Genomic DNA, 25,082 nt, shown 5'->3' on the forward strand with positions numbered 1-25,082 from the left:
GATTTAAACAGATCCAGCAAATTAACACAATAACCTGGACAGATGAATTCCAAATGACTTTTCCCCAGCTTCAGTTTCGGTAGACAGCAGACTTAAATACAAATACTGGAGGCTTCATTCAGGCTATTTCACACACTTCTGTTCGATCTCACATGGCCTCCTCCTGACACATAGCCTCATTCTCCTTTATATATTTTACTCTCTTTTAATATGTAAATTCTATTGTCTCACATGTCTTTGAAACGGTATCTTCTTCACAATATTAAAATGTACATGTTGCCACTATTTATTGTCAGTAACCTTTGGGGAAAATAAACACACTCCTTAGCCTTGCTTATTTGGCTAGTTATAAACAGACTAAAATCCTTTTGAAATCCAAATCTTCCTTCATCTATCTAATAATGCAAATTCCCTTCACACCTTACATGCTAAGCCAGCATCCATGTTTGCTCCTTTTGATGGGTTAAAGCTTGGAATCTACTTGACTCCAAATGTAATTAAATCACACACAGATACACCCAACTATTCTTACCCCCACAAACCTACTTCACAATAATCCAGAAAAATATTTTGAAAATTATTATACTTTCATGACAGTGGGGGAAAGGGATTAGGTGTTGAGGGCATGAACAAGCATTGCTAATGACATGCCTCTGTGAGCCTTATCCTTTTACCTGCATGTTTAAACCTCTCTGGAAGGTGTTGCCCCAGAACCCTTGTGGACAACATGCACATGGCACACAATCCAGTAGATTATTTTTAAGACTGAAAACATGAGAAAGATACATGAAGCCCAATTGCTCTCAACCCCATCTTCTCTCTTTGTGCAGGATAAGTTAAGCTATAATAAGAGAGAGAGGGAGAAGACGGGAGGGGGCCAGCCACACTTCAGAGACCTCACTGAGTTCGAGGGGCGGGCAGCCTAGCTGGCAGGGGTGGAACGGGCCAAACCCTGCAGGGATGGAGCGTTAGCGGGTGGCCTCCATCCAGTAAAGATCTATGCATGTCACATTGAAACTTAAGGGTCATGCCTCCCTCCATGTTGGAGGCAGATCATGCAGTCACTCACTCAATCCTCTCTCACTTACAGATGCCAGCAGGAAGAGGGCAAGGCCTGAAATAGACAAAGGTCTGCTCACTAAGATAAGCCCGGAGAGGGCCGAGGACATTGCAGAAGAAGCAAGTACCTGTAGTGCTGTCACAGCAGACAGCTCCACCAGCCCACCTCTGTGGGTATTAGATCTAGCTTAGGCAGGTTCTCACATTCTGGTGATCACTGCACTGACACGTGTCTGCAGCAGGAGGCAGGGTCAGCTAAGCTCACCGGCACTCACAGGATTGTTGGGGAAGAGGCTTCTGCAACCTCTGAGTCGGATGAGCAGCCTCTGGAATCAGTCACCCACTAGCTGCTGGTGAACAGCAAGAGGCAGTGCAGGCCATGAAGCAGAGGTAGCGGAGGCCCTCAACAGAGTGGCACGCAAGGCAAAGGAGTCCATCTGCCTGCTCTCTGATGAAGTGGTGCTGACTTGTGCATGCATGGAGGTCTCCGTGGGGAGAGTGATGGACTCCATGGAGAATTTGGTCCAGCAGATTCTGCTGGAGATGCACACAGACCTATACTTCATCGCTGTAGCCACGGCTGTGCTTTTGCAGTGGCTATGCAAGAGGGGGTGGGGCACCTCAAACTCCCTCCAAGTGCCCCTTCCTCTCAAGAGTCAGGCAGGTGCCCTTGGGCACTCAAAGGGAGGAGCAGCGGTAGTTGCACACCCCTGGGACCTCCACTCAGTACTCTCTGAGTGTGACTGGCCCTTCTAAATCCACCTTTAGCCTCATCCTCTCTGGCCGTTGAGGGAACAGCTGCCCCACAGCAGGACAGCCAAAGTAAGATGGGGCCCTCCAAGCCTTGGGCCTCCAGAGAACGGCTGCCAAGGTCATCCAGGCAACAGGGCAACCTGGTCAGCAGGCTGATTCAGATGTCAGAGGAGCACTTAGAAGAAGTGGTAGGGAAAGAAACATTAAGAAATGTTGATTTCACACGTGGTTGCACGAGTGCACTGTGATTGTTAAACTTATAGACTCTTGGTAGTACAAAACTCGAGTACTTCTGAAAAAGAGAGGCATTTTTGTCAAAGCTTTTTGTCCTGCATTCATCCAGGAAATTCACAAGAATGCCAATATAAGGGAAACAGCAAATTTATACTGTATGAGAAGAGAGTGCTGATTGGTTGGCAAGTGGACTCTGATTGGTCGAGGCGTTGCCCTGGAGAATGCATTAGTGCCAGTGTGATGTTAGGTATGTAGGCCTTATACCCCAGGGACTGCTGGATCATATCAAATGACATGTCCTTTCCACTGTTCACAATGGGCAAGGTACACTTCGTACCCAACCAGCCTGTGCTTGCAAAACTCAAAACAAAGTATCCAACATTAGATGTGATTCCACAATTGGACAACATTTGCTAAATAATCCTGTGTGTTCAGAATTAGGCTGACAACTAATTAAAGATTGTCAGTCAGGCTGACGTGTAATGTGGTGCATTTGCATGTACTGGAAGCTACATATGTTAATATACAGGACCCTGCAGACAGAAAGAGCATGTACGCATATTGCGCCTGTTTCAACTAAACAAAATAAGTGACAGCCATTCTCTGGTTCATTCCTCAGAGCAACGCCTTGACCAATCAGAGTCAAGCTGCCTGGTTTAAATGTCAAACAATGATTGGCAGTGAACTGTCAGTCATCATCAACTGGTGCATTCTCCATGGCAATGCCTCTACCAATTAGAGTCCACTTGCCAACCAATCTCTTCTCATACAGTATAAATATGTTGTTTCCCTTACATTGGTATTCTTGTGAATCGCCCTAAGACAAAAAGCTATGACAAAAAAATCTCTTTTTTCACCTATGTTAAACTTATCACACTTTTGTGAATATAGTTCACTTGCACTTGAACCATGTCTGACTATTCTCCCCACCCCCAACCATCTTCCGAGGGACACCCCATGTCCCCCAGAATCATGCATATGCAGGGAGCAAAGGTCTTTGCCAGGGCCCTTGCGAGCCATGTGCAAGAATTCTCCCACGCACACTGAGCCTTCCCACTTCACAGTCTCATCTGTCCTGAGGCCCTAGCATTGTAAGCACTACATTCAGTTCCCCTTCAATCAGCTGAGCTGACTTGCATATCTCTCTCCACCCCCGATGACTTAACTCCCATGCAGCATCTCAAGACCTCCACCGTGAGGCTCTGCCTAGTTATGAGCAGCCAAGTTGAGCCATCTACCTTGTCCCCTCCCACCGTATGCGCTGCCCGCCAAAGGCGCTGCCGTGCTTCCCGCTGTCGGACGTCTGGAGCCTCATTTTAATAATCATTATAAATCCAACCTGCCGGAATCATCTCCCCAATGCTGGATTATCCGGGCATGTCGGATTGACTTCACATTGTCGTATTTCACAGCAGCACATATAAGGTGTGCACTTGCCAAGCTGCACTTTGAGGGGAACTTGGATGTGCGTGCACAGTAAGGTTGCGCAGTGCTCATCAAAGTCGCCTGTAGGACCTCAAAGTTGAGACTAGTTGGGGGGTGGTGGGGGGGTTGGTGGTGGCAAGAGCTGCACGAGCAAGTGTGGGGTTGAAGGGAGGGAAACAGCCGGCCACCTCGTTGGGCAGGCCCGGCAGGTGAGCCTGGGAGCAGCCGCAAAATTGACCAATTAAAGGCCAGCCAGCATGAATCGAGCGCTGAAACACTCGGTGCTGCCTAGGTAGTGGGGTTGGGGGGGGCGGGCGGGGGGGTGTGAGCATGGAGGAGGGTGAGCATGGAAGTCAGTGCATGCGTGTAACTCACTCCCAGGTATCTGTCATTCTAAATGTAAACCACCCCGAACCCCTCCATTAGATTTTAGTCTGCATCTCACTCCGGGTATCCGTTATTCCATATATAAAACCACCACCGAACCCGTCGATTAGATTCCAGTCTGTAACTCACTCCCAGGTATCTGTTATTCTATATATAAACTACCTGAGCACTTTGATTAGATTCCAGTCTGTAACTCATTCCCGGGTGTCTGTTATTCTATATATAAACTACCTGAGCACTTTGATTAGATTCCAGTCTGTAACTCATTCCCGGGTGTCTGTTATTCTATATATAAACCACCTGAACGCCTCGATTAGATTCCAGTCTGTAACTCATTCCTGGGTATCTGTTTTGCTATACATAAACACCCTGAACCCCTCAATTAGATTCCAGTCTGTAACTCATTCCTGGGTATCTGTTATGCTATACATAAACACCCTGAACCCCTCAATTAGATTCCAGTGTGTAACTCATTCCCGGGTGTCTGTTATCCTATATATAAACCACCCGGAACCCCTCGATTAGATTCCAGTCTGTAACTCATTCCCGGATATCTGTTATCCTATATATAAACACCCTGAACCCCTCAATTAGATTCCAGTCTGTAACTCATTCCCGGGTGTCTGTTATCCTATATATAAAGCTCCCGGAACCCCTCGATTAGGTTCCAGTCTGTAACTCATTCCCGGGTATCTGTTATCCTATATATAAACACCCTGAACCCCTCAATTAGATTCCAGTCTGTAACTCATTCCCGGGTATCTGTTATCCTATATATAAATCACCCGGAACCCCTTGATTAGATTCCAGTCTGTAACTCACTCCTGGGTATCTGTTATTCTATATATAAACCACCCGGAACCCCTCAGTTAGATTCCAGTCTGTAACTCATTCCTAGGTATCTGTTATTCTATATATAAATCACCCGAACTCCACGATTAGTTTCCAGCCTGTAACTCATTCCCGGGTATCTGTTATTCTATATATAAACCACCTGGAACCCCTCGATTAGATTCCAGTCTGTAACTCATTCCCGGTATCTGTTATCCTATACATAAGCCACAAGAACCCCGCAATTAGATTCCGGATTGCAACACAATCCTGAGAATCTGCTATTCCATATTTAAACCTCTTAATTAGATTCCGGCCTGTAACTCGCTGCCTGGTATCTGTTAGTGTGTATGGAAACCAGCCAAGCGCCTTCATTATAAATCAGGACAGATTTTCCTATTAATGCGCTGAGATGTAAAGGATCAAGTGAATGGAGTGCAGCAAGAAAAATTAGTGAAAGAGGATGCCCATAAGACCCATAATGGAATTCTCTGGATTCACATCTGTGCTTTGTCAACCACTCCACCCTGTGTTTACAAAAGACAAACTGTCCTTTATTCACTGCACTGAGATATATAGACACAGTTACCAGATTATCTGAGTACTGATCTTTTGCACCATTCTCTTGAAAGGTGATCCCATCGAACCTAATGAAGAAACCAAGATAACAGATGGGCTTCATAAACCCAAAGCAGTTTTCTCACCTGTCAGCTCCCTCAGTGAAGGCACAGGAGCACAGGATGGGGACGGCAGCTCTGGAACCAGGTGAGGTTTAACACAGGGGCAGTCACACGGCTTCAAACTGTTAACTCTGTTTGTCTTTCCACAGATGCTGTTAGACCTGCTGAGATTTTCCAGCATTTTCTGGTTTTGATTGAGGTTTAACACAGTCACGGCAGGTTTCCCATGTGATTGGTGTTTTGTGCAACTTGGAGCTGCATGTAAATCCCTCTCACAGCATCATTTATTGTCAGTCTAACTCTCATTCCACTGCCTTTGGTCCTGATCACGCTGTCTGATCTTGGCTAAAATTCACATACGATAAACATGTATCTGTCTACATGTGCAGCTCACATCAGCTTTACCAATTTCTGTTTTGTTTTTAATTGATTTTTGGGACATCGGCACCACTGGCAAGGCCAGCATTGTTTGCCCATTCCAAGTTTGATCCCAACTGAGCTAATTCACTGGGCAGTTAGGAGTCAGCTGTGAAGGATGGTATCACAGGCAGGCCCAGAGCAGGAAATGGCAGCAGGTTTCCTTCTCTCAAGGATATTAGCTGAATCCATTGGGTTTTTAATGACAATCTGACAACTTCATCGTCATTGTGTTGTGTGACCACAGTAGTAACGATTTTTTAAAAATCACCTCCCCAGGGTCATTACCAGAGTACGAACTAATTTAAATTAAAATCTTTCAGTTCAGTAACTGTCCGCCTACAGGGTCTGAGCGTTTAAACAGATCGAGGTGGCACAGACCGTCACTCGATCAGTGAGGCTTTACAAAGGCGTTATATAAACATTCTGGTCATTTATCTCATTGCTGTTTTTGGGAATTTGCCACACAGAGATTCCCTACATTCTCGCAAGTCAAATGTGATTGTTTAACTGTAAAGCGCTTTCGGATGTATTGAGGGTATGAAAGATATGAGGTCAATGTAAGTTCCGTCTTGATATGGATGGTAGCCGTGGGTAGTAGATGCTGGAGGCAGATGGCTGAGATCAGTAATGGTATACAATCCTGGATGGGAAATCAGGAGCATGCCAAAGGAGACAGCATGGAATCCAGCATGAGGGAAGATGATCGTCCTATCCGAGATATTGACAGATCAGCACGACATAGTTTGAGGTACAGCTGCCCCTCTGTTTCTCCTCCCGATCACTGTAACTGTCAAATCTCCAAGATATCTGCTCTCCTAGCCACTCCCTCCAGCCGCATGAACATCTCCTCTTTTAATTAATCCACCATTGGCATCATGCCTTCATCTAATGAGGCCCTAAATTCTTGAATTCCCTCCCTAAACCTCTCCACCTTTCTACCTCTCCATTATCCTTGAAGGCACTCTTTATAACTGACCTCCTTGGCCTGGTTGAGTATTGCTGTTGGCTTGGTATCAAATTTTTGTCTGACAATGCTCTTGTGAAGTGCCTTGGGATGTTATATTATGTTAAAGGTGCTGTACAAATGTTGATTGTTGCTAAAAGCAAAATACTGCGGATACTGGAAATATGAAATAAAAACAGAAAATGCTGGAAAGCCTCAGCAGGTCTGATAGTATCTGTGGAGAGAGAAACAGAGTTAACGTTTTGAGTCAGCACGACTCTTCTTTAGAGTCATACGGAGTCGGAACATTAACTCTGTTTCTCTCTCCACAGGTGCTGTCAGGCCTGCTGCGTTTTTCAGGCATTTTCTGTTTTTATGTTGATTGTTGCTGTCGTATTACATTAAGGAGGCTTGATGTGTTGTGTAACTGCAGGTCTGAAAAGTGGTTATTAGAGAAGCAGCCGGACAAGCTTCCTACACTTCTGGCAAAGCTCTACATGTTCTCCTTCACCTGGGCAGTGGGTGGCTGCTTGATACGCGAGGACGATTACGAGGAAGAAGCCCTGATAGGACTCAGTGACAGAAGCAAAGAGGAAGCAGTCATCAAGGTCACCATGGATTTCAACACTTTGGTTCTCAGCTTGTTCGAGGGAGAAACACCGCTTTGTGAGTCAGTAACTTTACTGGCATTCTGTCTGCCAACGTCTCCTCTCCAGGATAGGTGGCGACTTCTTCACCACTGAATATTGTTTCTCGTTTAACAATGAACCCCATGCCTTTAAACAGTTCCCTGTTTCAACCTAAAGGCATCTACTGATCAATGGGACTGTGACCAGCTACCCTCTTGCTCTCTCAACCAGCCCACCATCCTCTCCTATTTAGCGAAAAGTCAATCACAAAATGGGTCTTAATGTGACCCCACTGAGACAGGATTAAATGGGGCTTAATCTAACCCCGTTGAAACAGGATTAAATGGGGTTTAATTCGTCTACACTGAGACAGGATTAAATGGGGTTTAATCTGTCAACACTGAGACAGAATTAAATGGGGTTTAATCTGTCCAAACTGAGAGAGGATTAAATGGGGTTTAATCTGTCCACACTGAGACAGGATTAAATGGGGTTTAATCTGTCCAAACTGAGAGAGGATTAAATGGGGTTTAATCTGTCCACACTGAGACAGGATTAAATGGGGTTTAATCTGTCCACACTGAGACAGGATTAAATGGGGTTTAATCTGTCCACACTGAGACAGGATTAAATGGGGTTTAATCTGTCCAAATTGAGAGAGGATTAAATGGGGTTTAATCTGTCCACACTGAGACAGGATTAAATGGGGTTTAATCTGTCCACACTGAGTCAGGATTAAATGCGGTTTAATCTGTCCACACTGAGACAGGATTAAATGAGGCTTAATCTGTCTACACTGAGACAGGATTAAATCGGGTTTAATCTGTCCACACTGAGACAGGATTAAATGGGGTTTAATCTGTCCACACTGAGACAGGATTAAATGAGGCTTAATCTGTCCACATTGAGACAGGATTAAATGGGGTTTAATCTGTCCACACTGAGACAGGATTAAATGGGTTTTAATCTTTCCAGACTGAGAGGGTATTAAATGGGTTTTAATCTTTCCAGACTGAGAGGGTATTAAATGGGTTATAAACTGTTCACACTGCGACAGTATTAAATGGGGTTTAATCTGTCCTCACTGAGAGAGGATTAAATCGGGTTTAATCTGTCCACACTAAAACAGGATTAAATGGGGTTTAACCTGTCCACACTGAGACAGGATTAAATAGGATTTAATCTGCCTACACTGAGGCAGTATTAAATGGGGTTTAATCTGTTGCACACTGAAACAGTATTAAATGGGGTTTAATCTATCCACACTGAGACACAATTAAATGGGGTTTAATTTGTCCACACTGAGACAGGATTAAAAGGTGTTTAATCTGTCCACACTGAGAGAGGCCCTGTACAATTGCAGCAAGACATCCTCGTTCCTGTACTTGAATCCTCTGGCTATGAAGGCCAACATACCATTTGCCTTCTTTACCACCTGCTGCACCTGCGTTCTTACCTTCAGCGACTGGTGTACGAGGACACCCAGGTCTCATTGCACATTCCCCTCTCTCAATTTATGGCCATTCAGATAATAATCTGCCTTGCTGTTTTTGCTACCAAAGTGGATAACATCACATTAATCCACATTATACTGCATCTGCCTTGCATTTGCCCACTCACTTAGCTTGTCCAAATCACACTAAAGCATCTCTGCATCCCCCTCATAGCTCACCCTCCCACCCAGCTTTGTGTCATCTGCCAATCTGGAGGTATTACATTTAATTCCCTCATCTAAATCATTAATATATATTGTGAATAACTGGGGTCCCAGCACCGATCCCTGCGGTGCCCCACTAGTCACTGCCTGCCATTCGGAAAAAGACCTGTTTATTCCTCCTCTTTGTTCCCTGTCTGCCAACCAGTTTTCTATCCATCTCAATACACCACCCCCAATCCCATGCACTTTAATTTTACACGCAAATCTCTTATGTGGGACTTTGTCAAAAGCCTTCTGAAAGTCTAAATAAACCACATCCACTGGCTCCCCCTCATCAACTCTACTCGTTACATCCTCAAAAAATTCCAGCAGATTTGTCAAGCATGATTTCCCTTTCATAAATCCATGCTAACTCTGTCTGATTCTGCCACTGTTTTCCACGTGCTTAGCTATTCAATCTTTTATAATGGACTCTAGAATTTTCCCCACTACCGACGTCAGGCTGACTGGTCTATAATTCCCTGTTTTCTCTCTGCCTCCCTTTTTAAATGGTGGGGCTACATTAGCTACCCTCCAATCTGTAGGAACTGTTCCAGAGTCTATAGAATCTCGGAAGATGACCACCAATGTATCCACTATTTCTAGGGCCACTGAAGGTGTACTGAGTAATGGCATCAAACATCCGAAATGATGTGATTTCTGATCTTATCTTCCCAAGAAATTTAGATTTTATTAGGTTGAGTAACCCTTTGATTGCTTACGATGAAAGCAACTCAAAAAAGATAAGGTAAAAGATATAAGATAAAACATAAAAAATATAAGATATTCCTTGAATTATGTTTCTTGGGGTTTTGCAGATTTACTCCCTTGGAGTTCTATTCAACAATGTCAGGGGACATAAATATACTGGTCCCAGGCTCGGTGATAATAATCTGGCCTCGCAGTCAAAAGGACATGGATTCCAGCCCCACCCCAGAAATTTTAGCCCATAAATCAGTACTGAGAGAGTGCTGCTCTGTCAGAGGGTCAGTACTAAGGGAGTGCTGAACTGTCAGAGGGTCAGCACTGAGGGAGTGCTGCACTGTCAGAGGGTCAGTACTGAGGGAGTGCTGAACTGTCAGAGGGTCAGTACTGAAAGAGTGCTGATCTGTCAGAGGGTCAGTGCTGTGAGAGTGCTGCTCTGTCAGAGGGTCAATACTGAGGGAGTGCTGCACTGTCGGAGGGTCAGTACTGAGGGAGTGCTGCACTGTCGAAGGGTCAGTACTGAAGGAGTGCTGCACTGTTGGAGGGTCAGTATTGAGGGAGCACTGCAATCTCAGAGGGCCAGTACTGAGAGAGTGCTGCACTGTCAAAGGGTCAGTACTGAGGGAGTGCTGCACTGTCAGGGTGTCAGTACTGAGGGAGCGCTGCACTGTCAGAGGGGAAGTACTGAGGGAGTGCTGCACTGTCAGAGTGTCAGTACTGAGGGAGCACTGCACTGTTAGAGTGTCAGTACTGAGGGAGCACTGCACTGTCAGAGGGGAAGTACTGAGGGAGTGCTGCACTGTCAGAGGGTCAGTACTGAGGGAGTGCTGCACTGTCAGAGGGTCAGTACTGAGGGAGCGCTGCACTGTCAGAGGGTCAGTACTGAGGGAGTGCTGCACTGTCAGAGGGTCAGTACTGAGGGAGTGCTGCACTGTCAGAGTGTCAGTACTGAGGGAGCGCTGCACTGTCAGAGTGTCAGTACTGAGGGAGCACTGCACTGTCAGAGGGGAAGTACTGAGGGAGTGCTGCACTGTCAGAGGGTCAGTACTGAGGGAGTGCTGCACTGTCAGAGGGTCAGTACTGAGGGAGTGCTGCACTGTCAGAGTGTCAGTACTGAGGGAGCACTGCACTGTCAGAGTGTCAGTACTGAGGGAGCACTGCACTGTCAGAGGGGAAGTACTGAGGGAGCGCTGCACTGTCAGAGTGTCAGTACTGAGGGAGCACTGCACTGTCAGAGGGGAAGTACTGAGGGAGTGCTGCACTCTCAGAGGGGCAGCACTACAAACACACAAACAAGAAGTAGGAGTATGCTATTCAGCCCCTCGAGCCTGCTCTGCCCTTTAATAAGATCATGGCTGACCTAATCATAACCTCAAACCTGTATCCCGACTACCCCTGATAGCTTATAACCCCCTTGCTTACCCAAGAATCTAAACACCTCTGCCTTAAAAATATTCAAAGACTCTTCTTCCACCATCTTTTCAGGAAGAGAATTCCAAAGACTCACGACCCTCTGAGAGATCGAATTTTGCCTCATCTCTGTTTTAAATGGGCAACCCCTTATTTTTAAACAGTGATTCCTCGTTCTAGATTCTCCCACAAGTGGAAATATCCTCCCCACATCCACCCTGTCAAGACCTCTCAGGATTTTATATGTTTCAATCAAATCGTCTCTCACTCTTCTAAGCTCCAGTGGATACAAACCTAGCTGTCCAACCTTTCCTCATAAGACAACCCGCCCATTCCAGAAATTTGTCTGCTAAACCTTCCCTGAACTGCTTCCAATGCATTTACACCCTTCCTTAAATAAGGTGACACAGTACTCCAGATGTGCCTTACTAGTGCTCTATAAAACTGAAACATAACCTCCCTACTTTTGTGTTCAATTCCCCTTGCAATAAATGATCACATTCTATTAGTTTTCCTAATTACTTGCTGTAGCTGCATACTAGCCTGTTGTGATTCATGCACTAAGACACCCAGATCCCTCGGCATCTCAGAGCTCTGCAATCTCTCACCATTTAGATAATATGCTTCTCTTTTATTCTTCCTACCAAAATGGACAATTTCACATTTTTCCACGCTACACTCCATTTGCCAAATCCTTGCCCACTGACTTAACCTATCTATATCTTTTTGTAGCCTCCTTATGTCCTCTTCACAACTTACTTTCCTACTTATCTTTGTGTCATCAGCAAATTTGGCAACCATCCCATCCATCCCTTTATCTAAGTCATTTATACAAATTGTAAACAGTTGAGGTCCTAGCACTGATCCCTGTGGCAGACCACTTGTTACATCTTGCCAACCTGAAAAAGACCAATTTATGCCTACTCTCTACTTCCTGTTAGCCGACCAATCTTCTATCCATGCTAATATATATATTTTTTATTCATTCACGGGATGTGGGCTTCGCTGGCTAGGCCAACATTTGTTGCCCATCCCTAGTTGCCCTTGAGAAGGTGGTGGTGAGCTGCCTCCTTGAACTGTTGCAGTCCATGTGGTGTAGGTACACCCACAGTGCTATTAGGAAGGGAGTTCCAGGATTTTGACCCAGCGATAGGGAAGGAACGGCGATATACTTCTAAGTCAGGTTGATGTTGATGAGTGACTTGGAGGGGAGTTTCCAGGTGGTGGTGTTCCCATCTATCTGCTGCCCTTACCCTTCTAGATGGTAGCGATCGTGGGTTTGGAAGGTGCTGTCTAAGGAGCCTTGGTGAATTCCTGCAATGCATCTTGTAGATGGTACACACTGCTGCTACTGTGCATCAGTGGTTGAGGGAATGAATGTTTGTGGATATGGTGCCAAGGAAGCGGCTGCTATGTTACCCCCTATACCATGAGCTTTAATTTTCCACAATAACGTTTGATGTGGCACCTTATTTAATTAATGCCTTCTGGAACTCCAATAAGTTGTTTAAACATAATTTTCCTTGTAAACTCTGCCTGATGACCTTGAACTTATCCAAGTGACCTGCTATACCTTCTTTAATAATAGTTTCAAACATTTTCCCTATAACAGATGATAGGCTAACTGGCCAATAATTTTGTGCTTTCTGTCTCCTTCCATTTCTGAATAATGGAGTTATATTTGCTATCTTCCAATCTAATGGGACCTTCCCTGAATCTAGGAAGTTTTGGAAAATTAAAACCAATGCATCAACTATCTCACTAGCCATTTCTTTTAAGATCCTAGGGTGAAGTCCATCAGGACCCTGGCACTTGTCAGCCCGCAGCTCCAACAATTTACTCAGTACCCCTTCTCTGGTGATTGTAATTTTCCTGAGTTCCTCCCTACCTACCATTTCCCGATTTATAGCTGCTTCTGGGATGTTACATGTACCTTCTATCGTGAAAACTGATACAAAATACCTGTTCAATTCATCTGCCATTTGCTTGTTTTCCATTATCAATTCTCTAGACTCATTTCTATAGGACCAACACCCACTTTGTTAATTCTTTTCCTTTTTAAATATTTATGCTAACTCATACTGCCTGTTTTTTATATTTCTGGCTAGCTTTCTGTGTATTCTGAAATATCCTCTAAATATTAGCCACTGCATCTCTTTTGACTTATCCCTGAACCTAACTTGCCAACTCACTTTAGATAGCTCTACTTTCATGCCCTTATTTAAGTTTAAAAACAGCCTCGTACCCACTCCTCTCTCCCTCAAACTGAATGTAAAATTCAATTATATTATGGTTACTGCTACCTAGGGGCTCCTTCACTATGAGGTCATTAATTAATCCCATCTCGTTGCACAGTACCAGGTCTAGTATAACCTGCTCTCTGGTTGGCTCCAGAACATGCTGTTCTAAGAAACTATCCCGGACACATTCTACGAACTTCTCATCTAGGCTACCTTTGCCCATCTGACTTTTCCAGCCTATATATAGATTAAAACCTTCCATGATTAACGCCGTGCCTTTCTGACAGTCTGCAGCCATGTCTCTATAATGGCTGTATTGAGAGAGATTGATGCACTGTCAGAGGGTCAGTACTGAGGGAGTGCTGCACTCTCAGAGGGTCAGTGCTGAGGGAGTGTAGCACTGTCAGAGGGTCAGTACTGAGGGAATGCTGCACTGTAGGAACTTCAGTACTGAGGGAGCGCTGCACCATCAGAGGGTCACTAATGAGAGAGCACTGCCATGTCAGAGGATCAGTACTGAGGGAGTGCTGCACTGTCAGAGGATCAGTACTGAGGGAGTGCTGCAGTGTCAGAAGGTTGGTACTGAGGAAGTGCTGCACTGTCAGAGGAACAGTACTGAGGGAGTGCTGTATTGTCAGAGAGGCAGGACTGGGGGAGCACTGCACTGTCAGAGAGTCCGTATAAAGGGAGCATTGCAGTGTTGAGTGTCAGTACTGAGGAATGGCACACGCGGAGGGTCAGAACCTAGGGAGCGCTGTAATATCAGAAGGTCAGTACTGAAGGAGTGCCGCACTGTTGGAGGATCAGGACTGAGGGAGTGCTGCACTGTCATGGGTCAGTACTGAGGGAGCGCTGCACTGTCGAAGGGTCAGTACCTGGGGAGCGATGCACTGTTGGAGGGTCAGTACCTGGGGCATGATGCACTAAGAGAGGGGAGGTACTGAGGGAGGCCGCAGTGCCAAAGGTGCTGTATTTCAGACGAGATATTGAACCATGCCCCTGTCTGCCTATCCAAAATATTCAATTCTCTGGAGTACAGTAGGTTGGGTGGGATGAGGGGGCCTCAGGACATTCTGTTGTTGCATCAAGGAGTATGACCACCGCAGATTCAGCTCTATGAAATATTAGTATCCTTGAGCGATCGTATTGTTTTTAACTTTTTCAGCGGTTCAGTTTCCTTCTGGAAGTATGACTGTCTTTGGATATTTTGTGGACATGCAAACCGGGAATCTTGTATCCTGGGACAAATTGGTTCCATCAACTCAAAACCTTATTTCAAAAGGTAACATGGAATCCAGGTTTGCCAGTATATACATGTGTGTGTGTGTGTGTGTGTGTGTGTGTGGGTCTGTACCTATCTGTGTGGCTGTGCATGTGTTTCTATATGTGCGTCTGTGTGTGTAATAGTTGAGGACAACAGAGTATGTTTTTCGTTGCATTATTCATCATAACTTCACTGTAAGTGTGGAATTATCACTAAAATTCTCATACCATTTGATCATTTTTAACTTTGGTTTTTATGTAACTTTATAAAGCACTGAACCTCCCTCTTCTGATTTATCACTAACCTAATTTCTTTATTGTGTTATGGGTGCATAATTTCTTCATTTGCTCCTGTCTCACCCTGATTCTTCCTTCATTATGGCTACAAAGCTTTTGATCACTTTCCTTGTAGTTATTGAATGACAATCATCTTATTACTCAAAAGCTCATTAAACAATACCTGGATTTAACAAATGGTAATTATCACATTAATATGATTTGTCAAGACATAGGGGTTGTAGTAATCATAGTTCTGATAAACATAGGACTGTAGCTTTAAGAATAATCCTGTGTTGTAAGATCACATGATCTGTGTAAACCAATCAGTTTGTAGCGTGGGGCACCTCTCGGAGGGGAGTTCTCCTTTAGTTATAGAGTTAGAAGCTTACATGTAGTTGCTACTGCTGTCTTGTAAATAAAGTTCCGTGTTTCCACCAAGAAAAGGGGTCATTAAGGTCATGCTACAGCCACCCTATTAAATGCATAGACAATGATGCAGGGAGTTGGAGACTTTGGGATCTTGCTTCAAACTCAGCCTGGGCTACATCTGTTCTATCCTCTGGCTAGAATGGTCTTATGTTAAATGAGTTTGGCAGTCTCAACTCAGTTCTTAGTAGAACTGGGCCACCAGTGGAGAACTCTCTCTAATTTTGGCATTAATTGATATTAAGTCAGCTATCTCACTCTGTGATGCTATAGGGTGGAAGGTGTGGGAAATAGATAAAATGGTGTCATAGGCCGGGCTCTTCGAATGTCACCCATGTGCTAACTAAGCCACATTAGTTAGTACCTACATGGTCTTGCTCATCTCTAGCTCTGTAACCTCTTCCAGACTTTCTACCTTCTGAAATCTGTGTGCTCCTTTAATTCTGATCTCTTGCATATCCTCAGTTTTAATTGCTCCACATTGGCTGCCATGCCTTTAACTGCCTGGGCCCTAACCTCTGGAATTCCCTCCCTAAAACCCTCTGCCTCCCTTCCTTTAAGACACTCCTTAAAACTTGCCTCTTTGATCAAGCTAGTCATAAGTCACTCATGGTGTCAAATTATGTCTTAAAGTACTTTATGTTAAAGGTGCTATATAAATGCAAGTAGTTTTGTTGTAGTTACCAGGGTAGTGTAGAGGGAGCTTTACTCTGCACCTAACCAGCAGACTTTTGAAGCTGGCAGTAGGGGAGCGATGGGTTTGATATGCAGGTAGTGAGATGGCAGCTGTTCTGCTTTTCCCCTTCTTGCCAGCAAAGGGTACAGGGTTTCTAAGAATAAATCCTACCGCTTAATCTGTATATTCCTCTGCCTGCTCCCCACCACCCCCAAATCCTTAAGGGCACCTCTAAGCTGGGAGACCCACCAGCCAGGATTACATCTCTTGGCAATATTGGGCAGAATTTTGCCCTCGGATGGAGGGCGGGCCCCACCGGCTTGGTGGCGGGCGGGCAGCCAACCCCCGCCACTGAAACGGGGCTCGCCGCCATTTTGAGTGGGCAGACCAATTAAGGCCCACCCAGCGGCCTGCCCGACGGGAAGCGCTATGCCAGGGAGGGGGAGAGGGATTCCCCATCTGTCAAAGTGCGCTCTTTCACACATGCGCACGAAAGAACACACTGCTCCCTGAGGCAAAGTCCTGTCTCAGGGAGATTGGTAAGAGGTGAGTAAAGTCTAAAAATAGATAAATATTAAAATTATTAACATGTCCCCGTCATGTGACAATATCACACGAGATGGGACATGTTAATAATAAACACACAAAAGTTATTAAATTTTTAAAAAACAGACATGAAACTTCGTCCCGCCAGTGGATGAGGTTACATGAATAATCTGGAGCCCGCTGGGGCTCCTGGCCTGCCCAGCAGCCTAAAGCTTGGACAGGCAGGTCTTTAATTATCTTAACGAGCCTGTCAATAGCCTCAATTGGCCATTGACAGGTCAGCGGGCGGACAGCTGATTTCGCTGTCCGCCCGCCTTCCTAAAAATTTAAAGGGACCAGGATGACGTCGGGGTTTCCTCCCAACATCATCCCGTGTCATTTTCCCCACCCCCAAATCGCCGAGGGGAAAATCCTGGCCATTGACACTGGGCCTGAACCCTGTACATGTGCAGGCCAGTAATGCTGCCTCCCTCATCTCTCACCCCACCGTTAGTGCACCTTTTGTGAAGCACCTTGGGACATTTTACTACATTAAATACACTGCACTGCAAACTGTTACTGCTGTTGTTGTTGGGAAGAAAATTGACAAAAAAATGATCAGGTTAGTTAAGAGTTGGTTCTCCCTTCATAGACTGACTCTATCTTGTTGCTGTTTGTAGGGGCACAGTTATTGAGTTTCGCTGAAGCAGTAACGCCTGGAGCTCCCAAATCAAGACGAACCAACCAGGAAAATCTTGTCTGTACAGTAGACAGTGTGCGATATTCTTTTATAACCAGTCTGCTGCTTCTCAACAAATGCCCTGTGCTGCTTACAGGTAACAACATATTGGAAAAATGAATGTACCACATTACCTTCTCTCCTCTAGAGGAGAACAATCGCAACTTCTCCAATCTCTTCTCATAACTACTGCTACTTCCATATGGCAGGAAAATTTGATTGTGGGATGTTCAATTTGCCTATAAATTCAATGGCCTCCTAAGATGTGGAGTGGAGAAATGAGCTGCCTCCTGCAACAGATCTTAGTGGGCGGGTTGATGTGATGTGTTCCATGAAACTCACAGCCGCAATCGCATCTTAGCTCATCCCTCATCTTCCACTAATGGAACAAGTGGTCAAATTGTCCATGCCCTGTGTGGATTTGGTTGAGCATTGTCCACTGTCTTTGAGGGATGTCAGAATCAGGGACATCTGCTTTTTGAGGCAGTTATGATGTATTGGGTTTTTATGCTGCATGTGTCCCTCGATTCTGCCCATTGAGATCCACATAACTGTAGTCCTTTATCCTGGGTATGATAGATCTACATTAAACAGGCTATATAAATGCAAGTTGTTGTTGTTGATGAGGAAGAAAACTGACATCCCACACTGCTGGTTCTTCTTGGTCTGGATGGGTGTGCGTGTTGGCGCTTAGGGAGTAGGTGTTGGGATGGGGTAGGGGTCAGCGTCGGGGTGCCAGTGCTTTTCTGTTGATTTTAGATCCACTCTTCCATTGTGGTATTTCCTGGGAGTCACTTGTGGCCATTTCTCTTGGCAGGCTGCCATTCTTGGCCTTCCATGCTATGGCTATTAACTAAGCTGAATTTCAGTGCTATTCCATGTCCTTTCTTCACTCCAACAAAAGCCAAGGGAAATTTCTTCAGAGGCGGGGTTATCCCAGCCTCTTTACCACAACAGCAAAGGCCTTAACAAAAGAGAATTATTTAACCCAACTATTCGTACTGAACACTTCAATTTGTTCCCCTCTCTTCCTGCTGGAGAGTGCCTGACATTCTGCTTGGCATTTACCCACAGAGAAAACATTTCTGCTTGTGGGGGCATGCAAAACAAAGAAAGCATTGATAAATCCAATAGGGAACCTAAGAGAAACTTTGAGTGGTAAGAGTGTGAAACATGCTCCCACATGGAATGGCTGAAGTGAATTACATAGTTGCATTTAACAGGAACCTGGATAAGTACACAAGAGAGAAAGAAATAGAAGAATCTGCAGATAGGGTTTGATGAGGTAGGGTGGGCGGAAGCTCATGTGAGACACAAACTCTGGCATAGACGGATTGGGCCTAATAGCCTGTGCCTTTACTGTAAATGGCATACACCCCAGAGAGTGGTTCTTGAAGAACACTTTGACTGGGATTGTGAACAATAGTGCACATAACTGATCAGGCAGAGCAGCAACTGATTAAATCCATCACATCAGAGGGCTGAGTTTATGAATGAACCTTGTCCCATTATCTTCTTTTAGTTCAGAAGCCCTTGTTCTGTATGATCCAGATGCTGTAACCTTTCTGCCTTTACCTTGTTACATAACCCTAGTCTCTGTTTATTTACAGCATAAATACAGCAACCCAGCCCCTGTTTATTTACAGCATTCACTTCAGAAATGGCAAACTTGTGAACCAGTGTTTTGGGTTATAACAATTAAAACGTATTAGTTTATTTTACAAGAAACATTGAAAACATTTCCAAGTACTATAAATAGTTAATTACTCTTTTTAAAATCTTCAGAAATTCTTACTTTCTTTGAACAACAATTGTTAATAATGCACAATAATAGCAATCTCCTTTCTCTCCACTGTACAGATTCTGTGGTGAAATACCTCCAAATCACTGAATCTTTACAGTGCAGAAGGTGGCCATTTAGCCCATCGAGTCTGCACTGGCTCCCTGATCATTGACTTGAACATATTTGCAGTCTCCTGTTTTTAAACAAAATTTGCATGATAATGTTTCTATTCCCTGCTTTTGACTAGTGAGTTCATTTGAAGTTGTGTGATCACCAAAAAAAACGCATGTGATGACATCTCACAATATAATTAGCAGCACTCATACAGCAGTAACAAAATAAATACATATGTAAACAGGGTCAAGATGATTCAGTCAGCATATCATACAAACTGATCTGCAGCACTGACTCACTACCTTTCCCATCACTCACTCAAGCAATCGTGGAAATTATGTATTCTGAAGTTTACAACTAATCGACCTTTTGCTTCTGCAACCAAAAATTACTATCTGCATTTTTAATTGAGTAATTCACAAAGTATTTGTGATTCACAAATCTGATTGGAACTTACCAATGAGGTAACTCAGTTAATTTGAGGGCAATGCAATGGTTTGATTTATTTGATATTTCAGAAAACTTTTGATAAATTTCACATAAGGCTTTTCAAGAAGATTGAGGCTTAGGGATGGTTGCACCAGCAACAACAATTTATACTTACAGAGTAACTTTAATGTAGGGAAATGTCCCAAGGCGCTTCACAGGAGCATTATCAAGCAAAAGTTGATACTGAGCTATATGGGATATTAGGTCAAATGGCAAAAAGCTTGATCAAAGAGAGAGGTTCTGCAATATCTCAAAGGAGCAGAGAAATAAAGGGAGGTGGTGAGGTTTAGGGAAAGATATCCAGAGCTTAGATGGGAAACTCTGCAACCTATCAAGAATGAAAACCAGGACATGCTGCATTTTTGTCTTGATCAAAGTTTTGTATGCTGATGGTGTCGCACCAGTTGCCCAGGCAGAAGACCAGTTCCAAAGGCTCATGGATCGTCTGTCCCATGCTGTGTCATGTTCTCCCTCACCACCAGTGTCAAGAAAACAGTAACTATCGGACAGGGTGTTGTGCCTCTGCCTGTGATCAGACTCAACAATGCACCACTGGAAGCAGATCCAGCTACCTTGGATCTACAGTGACAGAAAACGTGTCTCTTTATGTACTGGAAAGGCAGCCACCAACTTTGGCCAACTAACAAAACAGGCGTGAAAAAAACAACAAACTGACTGACCAGGACTGAGAAGCTTATCTACAAGGTCTATATCCCCAGCTCATTGCTGTATGGCAGTCAAATCTGGACAATCAATTTCCGGGTCAAAATCCTGGAACTCCCTTCCTAACGTCACTGTGGGTGTACCTACACCACGTGGACTGTAGCAGTTCAAGAAGACAGCTCACCACCACCTTCTCAAGGGCAATTAGAGATGGGCAATAAATGCTGGTCTAGCCAACGACACCCACATCCCATGAACAAATACATTTTTAAAAAGCCACACTTACCAAGAAAAAAGGCTCGGTAACTTCCATCTCCAGTATCTACGATGCACGTTCGGTATCCTGTGGAAAGACTAATTCACCAATGTAGCAATCCTTTCCAGGGCAAACATGCCAAGCATATTAGAGCTAATCAAGCAAAGATGGCTTCTCTGGCTTGGGAATGGGCGCAGGATGGAAGATGACCACATCCCCAAGGATAAACTACATGGGGACATAGCCCAGAGACCACCAGGAAAGCTCCGATTTCAGGAGGCTGTCAAAAGAGACACCAGAGCTCGCAACATCAATCACGTCAAATGGGAAACTCTAACTGACAACTGATGCAAATGGCGACACCAGCTGAGGGCAGGAATTCGCTACCATGAAGACGTGGTTTCAGAAGCTCCAAAGCAGACATGAGTCCTGCAAACAAGGCATCAGCAGAGATCACCTCGCACCACTGGCAAGGGATAACCTCATGTGTAACATTTATGACAGATTTTGCCTTTCCAGAATTGGCTTGTTCAGCCATCAAAAGAAGTGCAGCAGATAATCTCATCTGACCTCACCAACACTCTGAGGCTACTTTCCCATCTTCTCTCTTAGATGTCAATGGCAGCTAAAGGCACAGCCACCAGTGGTGGACCAATTAAAATCCGAGATTCTCAAGAGACCAGAATTAGAGGACAGCAGATATCTCAGAGGGCTGTAGGGCTGCAGGAGATGACAGTGATGTCGGAAGTGAGACCACGGAGGGATTTGAAAGCAAGGGTGAGAACTTTAAAATTGAGACATTCCTTAACTGGGCCCCAATGTAGTGACGGAACTTGGTGTGAGTTAGGACACAAGCAGCAGAGTTTTGGATGACTTCAAGTTTGCAGCTGGTAGAATGTGGGAGGCCATTCAGAAGTGTGTTACAACAGTCAAGTTGAGGAAACAAAGGCATGGGTGAGGGTTTCAGCGGCAGATCAGCTGAGACAGGGTGAGGTCAGGTGATATAACAGACCTGAAAATAGATGACCGTAATGATCACAGAATCTCACCGTGCAGAAGAGGCCCTTTGGCCCATCGAGTCTGCACCGACATGTGAGAAACACCTGACCTACCTAGCTAATCCCATTTACCAGCAATTGGCCCATAGCCTTAAATGTTATGATGTGCCAAGTGCTCATCCAGGTACTTTTTAAAGGATGTGAGGCAACCCGCCTCCACCACCCTCCCAGGCAGCGCATTCCAGACCATCACCACCCTCTGAGTAAAAAAGTTTTTCCTCACATCCCCCCTAAACCTCCTGCCCCTCACCTTGAACTTGTGTCCCCTTGAAACTGATCCTTCAACTAAGGGGAACAGCTGCTCCCTATGCACCCTGTCCATGCCCCTCATAATCTTGTACACCTCGATCAGGTCGCCCCTCAGTCTTCTCTGCTCCAACGAAAGCAACCTAAGTCTATCCAACCTCTCTTCATAACTTAAATGTTTCATCCCAGGAAACATCCTGATGAATCTCCTCTGCACCCGCTCCAGTGCAATCACATCCTTCCTATAATGTGGCGACCAGAACTGCACACAGTACTCCAGCTGTGGCCTCACCAAGGTTCGATACAACTCCAACATGACCTCCCTACTTTTGTAATCTATGCCTCGATTGAGTAAGTCAGGTGTCCCATATGCCTTTTTCACCACCCCACTAACATGCCCCCTGCCTTCAGAGAGCTATGGACACATACGCCAAGGTCCCTTTGTTCCTCAGAACTTCCTAGTGTCATGCCGTTCATTGAATACTTCCTTGTCAAATTACTCCTTCCAAAGTGTATCACCTCACACTTTTCAGGGTTAAATTCCATCTGCCACTTATCTGCCCATTTGACCATCCTGTCTATATCGCCCTGTAGCCCAAGACACTCAACCTCACTGTTAACCACCCGGCCAATCATCCGCAAACTTACTAATCCTAACCCCCACATAGTCATCTATGTCGTTTATATAAATAACGAAAAATAGGAGACCCAGCACAGAACCCTGTGGTACGCCACTGGACACTGGCTTCCAGTCACTAAAGCATCCTTCTGTCATCACCCTCTGTCTCCTACAAATGAGCCAATTTTGAATCCACCTTATCAAATTACCCTGTATCCCACGTGCATTTGCATTCTTTATACGTCTCCCATGTGGGACTTGTCAAAGGCTTTGCTGAAACCCATATAAACTACGTCAACTGCACTACCCTCATCTACACACCTGGTCACCTCCTCAAAAAATTCAATCAAATTTGTTAGGCATGACCTCCCTCTGACAAAGCCATGCTGACTATCCTTGATCAAACTTTGCCTCTCCAAGTGGAGATAGATTCTCTCCTTCAGAATTTTCTCCAATAGTTTCCCTACCACTGACGTGAGACTCACTGGCCTATAGTTCCCTGGCTTATCTCTACGACTCTTCTTAAATAGCAGAACCACATTAGCTATTCTCCAGTCCTCTGGCACCTCCCCCGTGGCCAGAGAGGAATTAAAAATTTGGATCAGTACCCCTGCGATCTCCCCCCTTGCTTCCCTCAGCAGTCTGGGACACAAATCATCCAGACCTGGAGATTTGTCCACTTTCAAGCCTGCCAACACCTCCAAAACCTTGTCACTCCCTATATCAATTTTCTTAAGAACCTCGCAGTCTCTCTCCCCGAGTTCGATACCTTCATCATCATTCTCTTGGGTGAAGACGGATTTGAAGTATTTGCCCAACACTCTAGTGATGTCCTCTGGCTCCACCCATAGATTGCCCCCTTGGTCCCTTATGGGCCCTTCTCTTTCATTGGTTATCCTCTTCCCATTGATATACTTACAGAATATCTTGGGATTTTCCCTACTTTTACCAGCCAGAGCTTTCTCATATCCCCTCTTTGCTCTCCTAATTGCTTTCTTAAGTTCCACCCTGCACTTTCTGTACTCCACTAATGCCTCCGCTGATTTGCTTCCCATGTACCTGCTAAAAGCCTCTCTTTTCCTTCTCATCGTATCCTGAATATCTCTGGCCATCCATGGCTCTCTGGGCTTGTTGCTCCTTCCTATCACCCTAGAGGGAACATGTTGAGCCTGTACCCTCCCCATTTCCTCCTTGAACGCCCCCCACTGCTCTTCTGTAGATTTCCCCCAAAAGTAGCTGTTCCCAGTCTGCCTTGGCCAGATCCTGCCTTATTTTACTAAAATCCACTCTCCTCCAATCCAAAACATTTTTTTGCAACTTGTCTATTTCTTTGTCCATAACAAGCTTAAATTGTACCACTTTGTGGTCGCTATCACTAAAATGCTCCCCCACCACCACCTCAGCCACATGTCCAGCTTCATTCCCCAGAATTAGGTCTAGCACTGCGCTGTCCCCTGTTGGACCCTCTACATATTGACCTAAAAAGTTCTCCTGTGCACATTTCAAGAAATCCACTCCATCCAAACCCTTAACATTATGTCTATCCCAATTAATGTTGGGAAAGTTGAAATCACCTAATATAATTACCCTATTGTTATTGTTTTTACACACCTCCGCAAATTGTGCACATGTTTGCTCCTCAATATCCCGCTGACTATCTGGGGGTCTATAATAAACACCTAACAATGTGGCTGTCCCTTTTTTATTCCTAAGCTCTACCCACAAAGTTTCATTCGATGCCCCCTCCAAGATATCATCTCTCCTTACTGCAGTAACTGACTCCTTAACAGATAATCCAATGCCTCCTCCTCTTTTACCCCCTCCCCTGTCTCGCCTGAAGATTCTATATCCCGGAATGTTGAGCTGCCAATCCTGCCCCTCCCTCAACCACGTCTCAGTGATGGCTACTATATCACAACTCCATGTGAACTCATCCGTTTTACCTGTAATACTCCTGGCATTAAAGTAGAGGCCATCCAGCCTTGCCTTACTCCCTTGAAACTTAATGCAGCTGTACTCTGATTGTTTTACTGTATTATGATGTGTCCCTGTTCTGCTAACATTCTGTACCCCCTCCCCCTGCCAAATTTATTTAAACTCCTCCCAACAGCACTGACAAACCCACCTGCAAGGATGTTAGTCCCACTCTGGTTCAGATGTAGAACGTCTCACTTGTACAGGTCCTACCTTCCCCAGAAATGGTCCCAGTGATCCAGGAATCTAAAACCCTCCCTCATGCACCAACTCTTAAGCCACATATTCATCTACGCTATTCTCCTATTTCTGTGCTCGCTAGCACATGGCACCGCTGACAAGGGTGGTGCTGTTGTTGTCTGGCGCACTGACCTCTACCTCGCGGAGGCTGAGCGTCAACTCGCAGACACTTCCTCCTACTTCTCCCTGGATCATGACACCACCACGGAACATCAAGCCATTGTTTCCAGGACTGTCACTGACCTCATCTCCTCTGGAGATCTTCCTCCCACAGCTTCCAACCTGATAGTCGCCCAACCTCGGATGGCCCGCTTCTACCT

At 45.0% G+C, this 25,082-nt stretch overlaps 1 protein-coding gene across 1 annotated transcript in view; it reads left to right on the forward strand.

Annotated features, from left to right (window-relative positions):
- The window catches only part of LOC144681154 (dynein axonemal heavy chain 6-like), a gene marked incomplete at its 3' end in the record, with an annotated part of 934,896 nt that overhangs the window by 543,155 nt on the left and 366,659 nt on the right, over window positions 1–25,082 (forward strand). The window contains exons 38-40 of the mRNA XM_078542881.1: window positions 5,322–5,454; window positions 7,166–7,398; window positions 17,262–17,417. Of these exons, the coding sequence (XP_078399007.1) occupies window positions 5,322–5,454; window positions 7,166–7,398; window positions 17,262–17,417 (522 nt within the window). The remainder of the gene's footprint in view (window positions 1–5,321; window positions 5,455–7,165; window positions 7,399–17,261; window positions 17,418–25,082) is intronic.

The sequence above is a fragment of the Cetorhinus maximus genome, chromosome 5, assembly GCF_964194155.1.
Source record: "Cetorhinus maximus chromosome 5, sCetMax3.hap1.1, whole genome shotgun sequence".
In the NCBI taxonomy this organism is placed as follows: domain Eukaryota; kingdom Metazoa; phylum Chordata; class Chondrichthyes; order Lamniformes; family Cetorhinidae; genus Cetorhinus; species Cetorhinus maximus.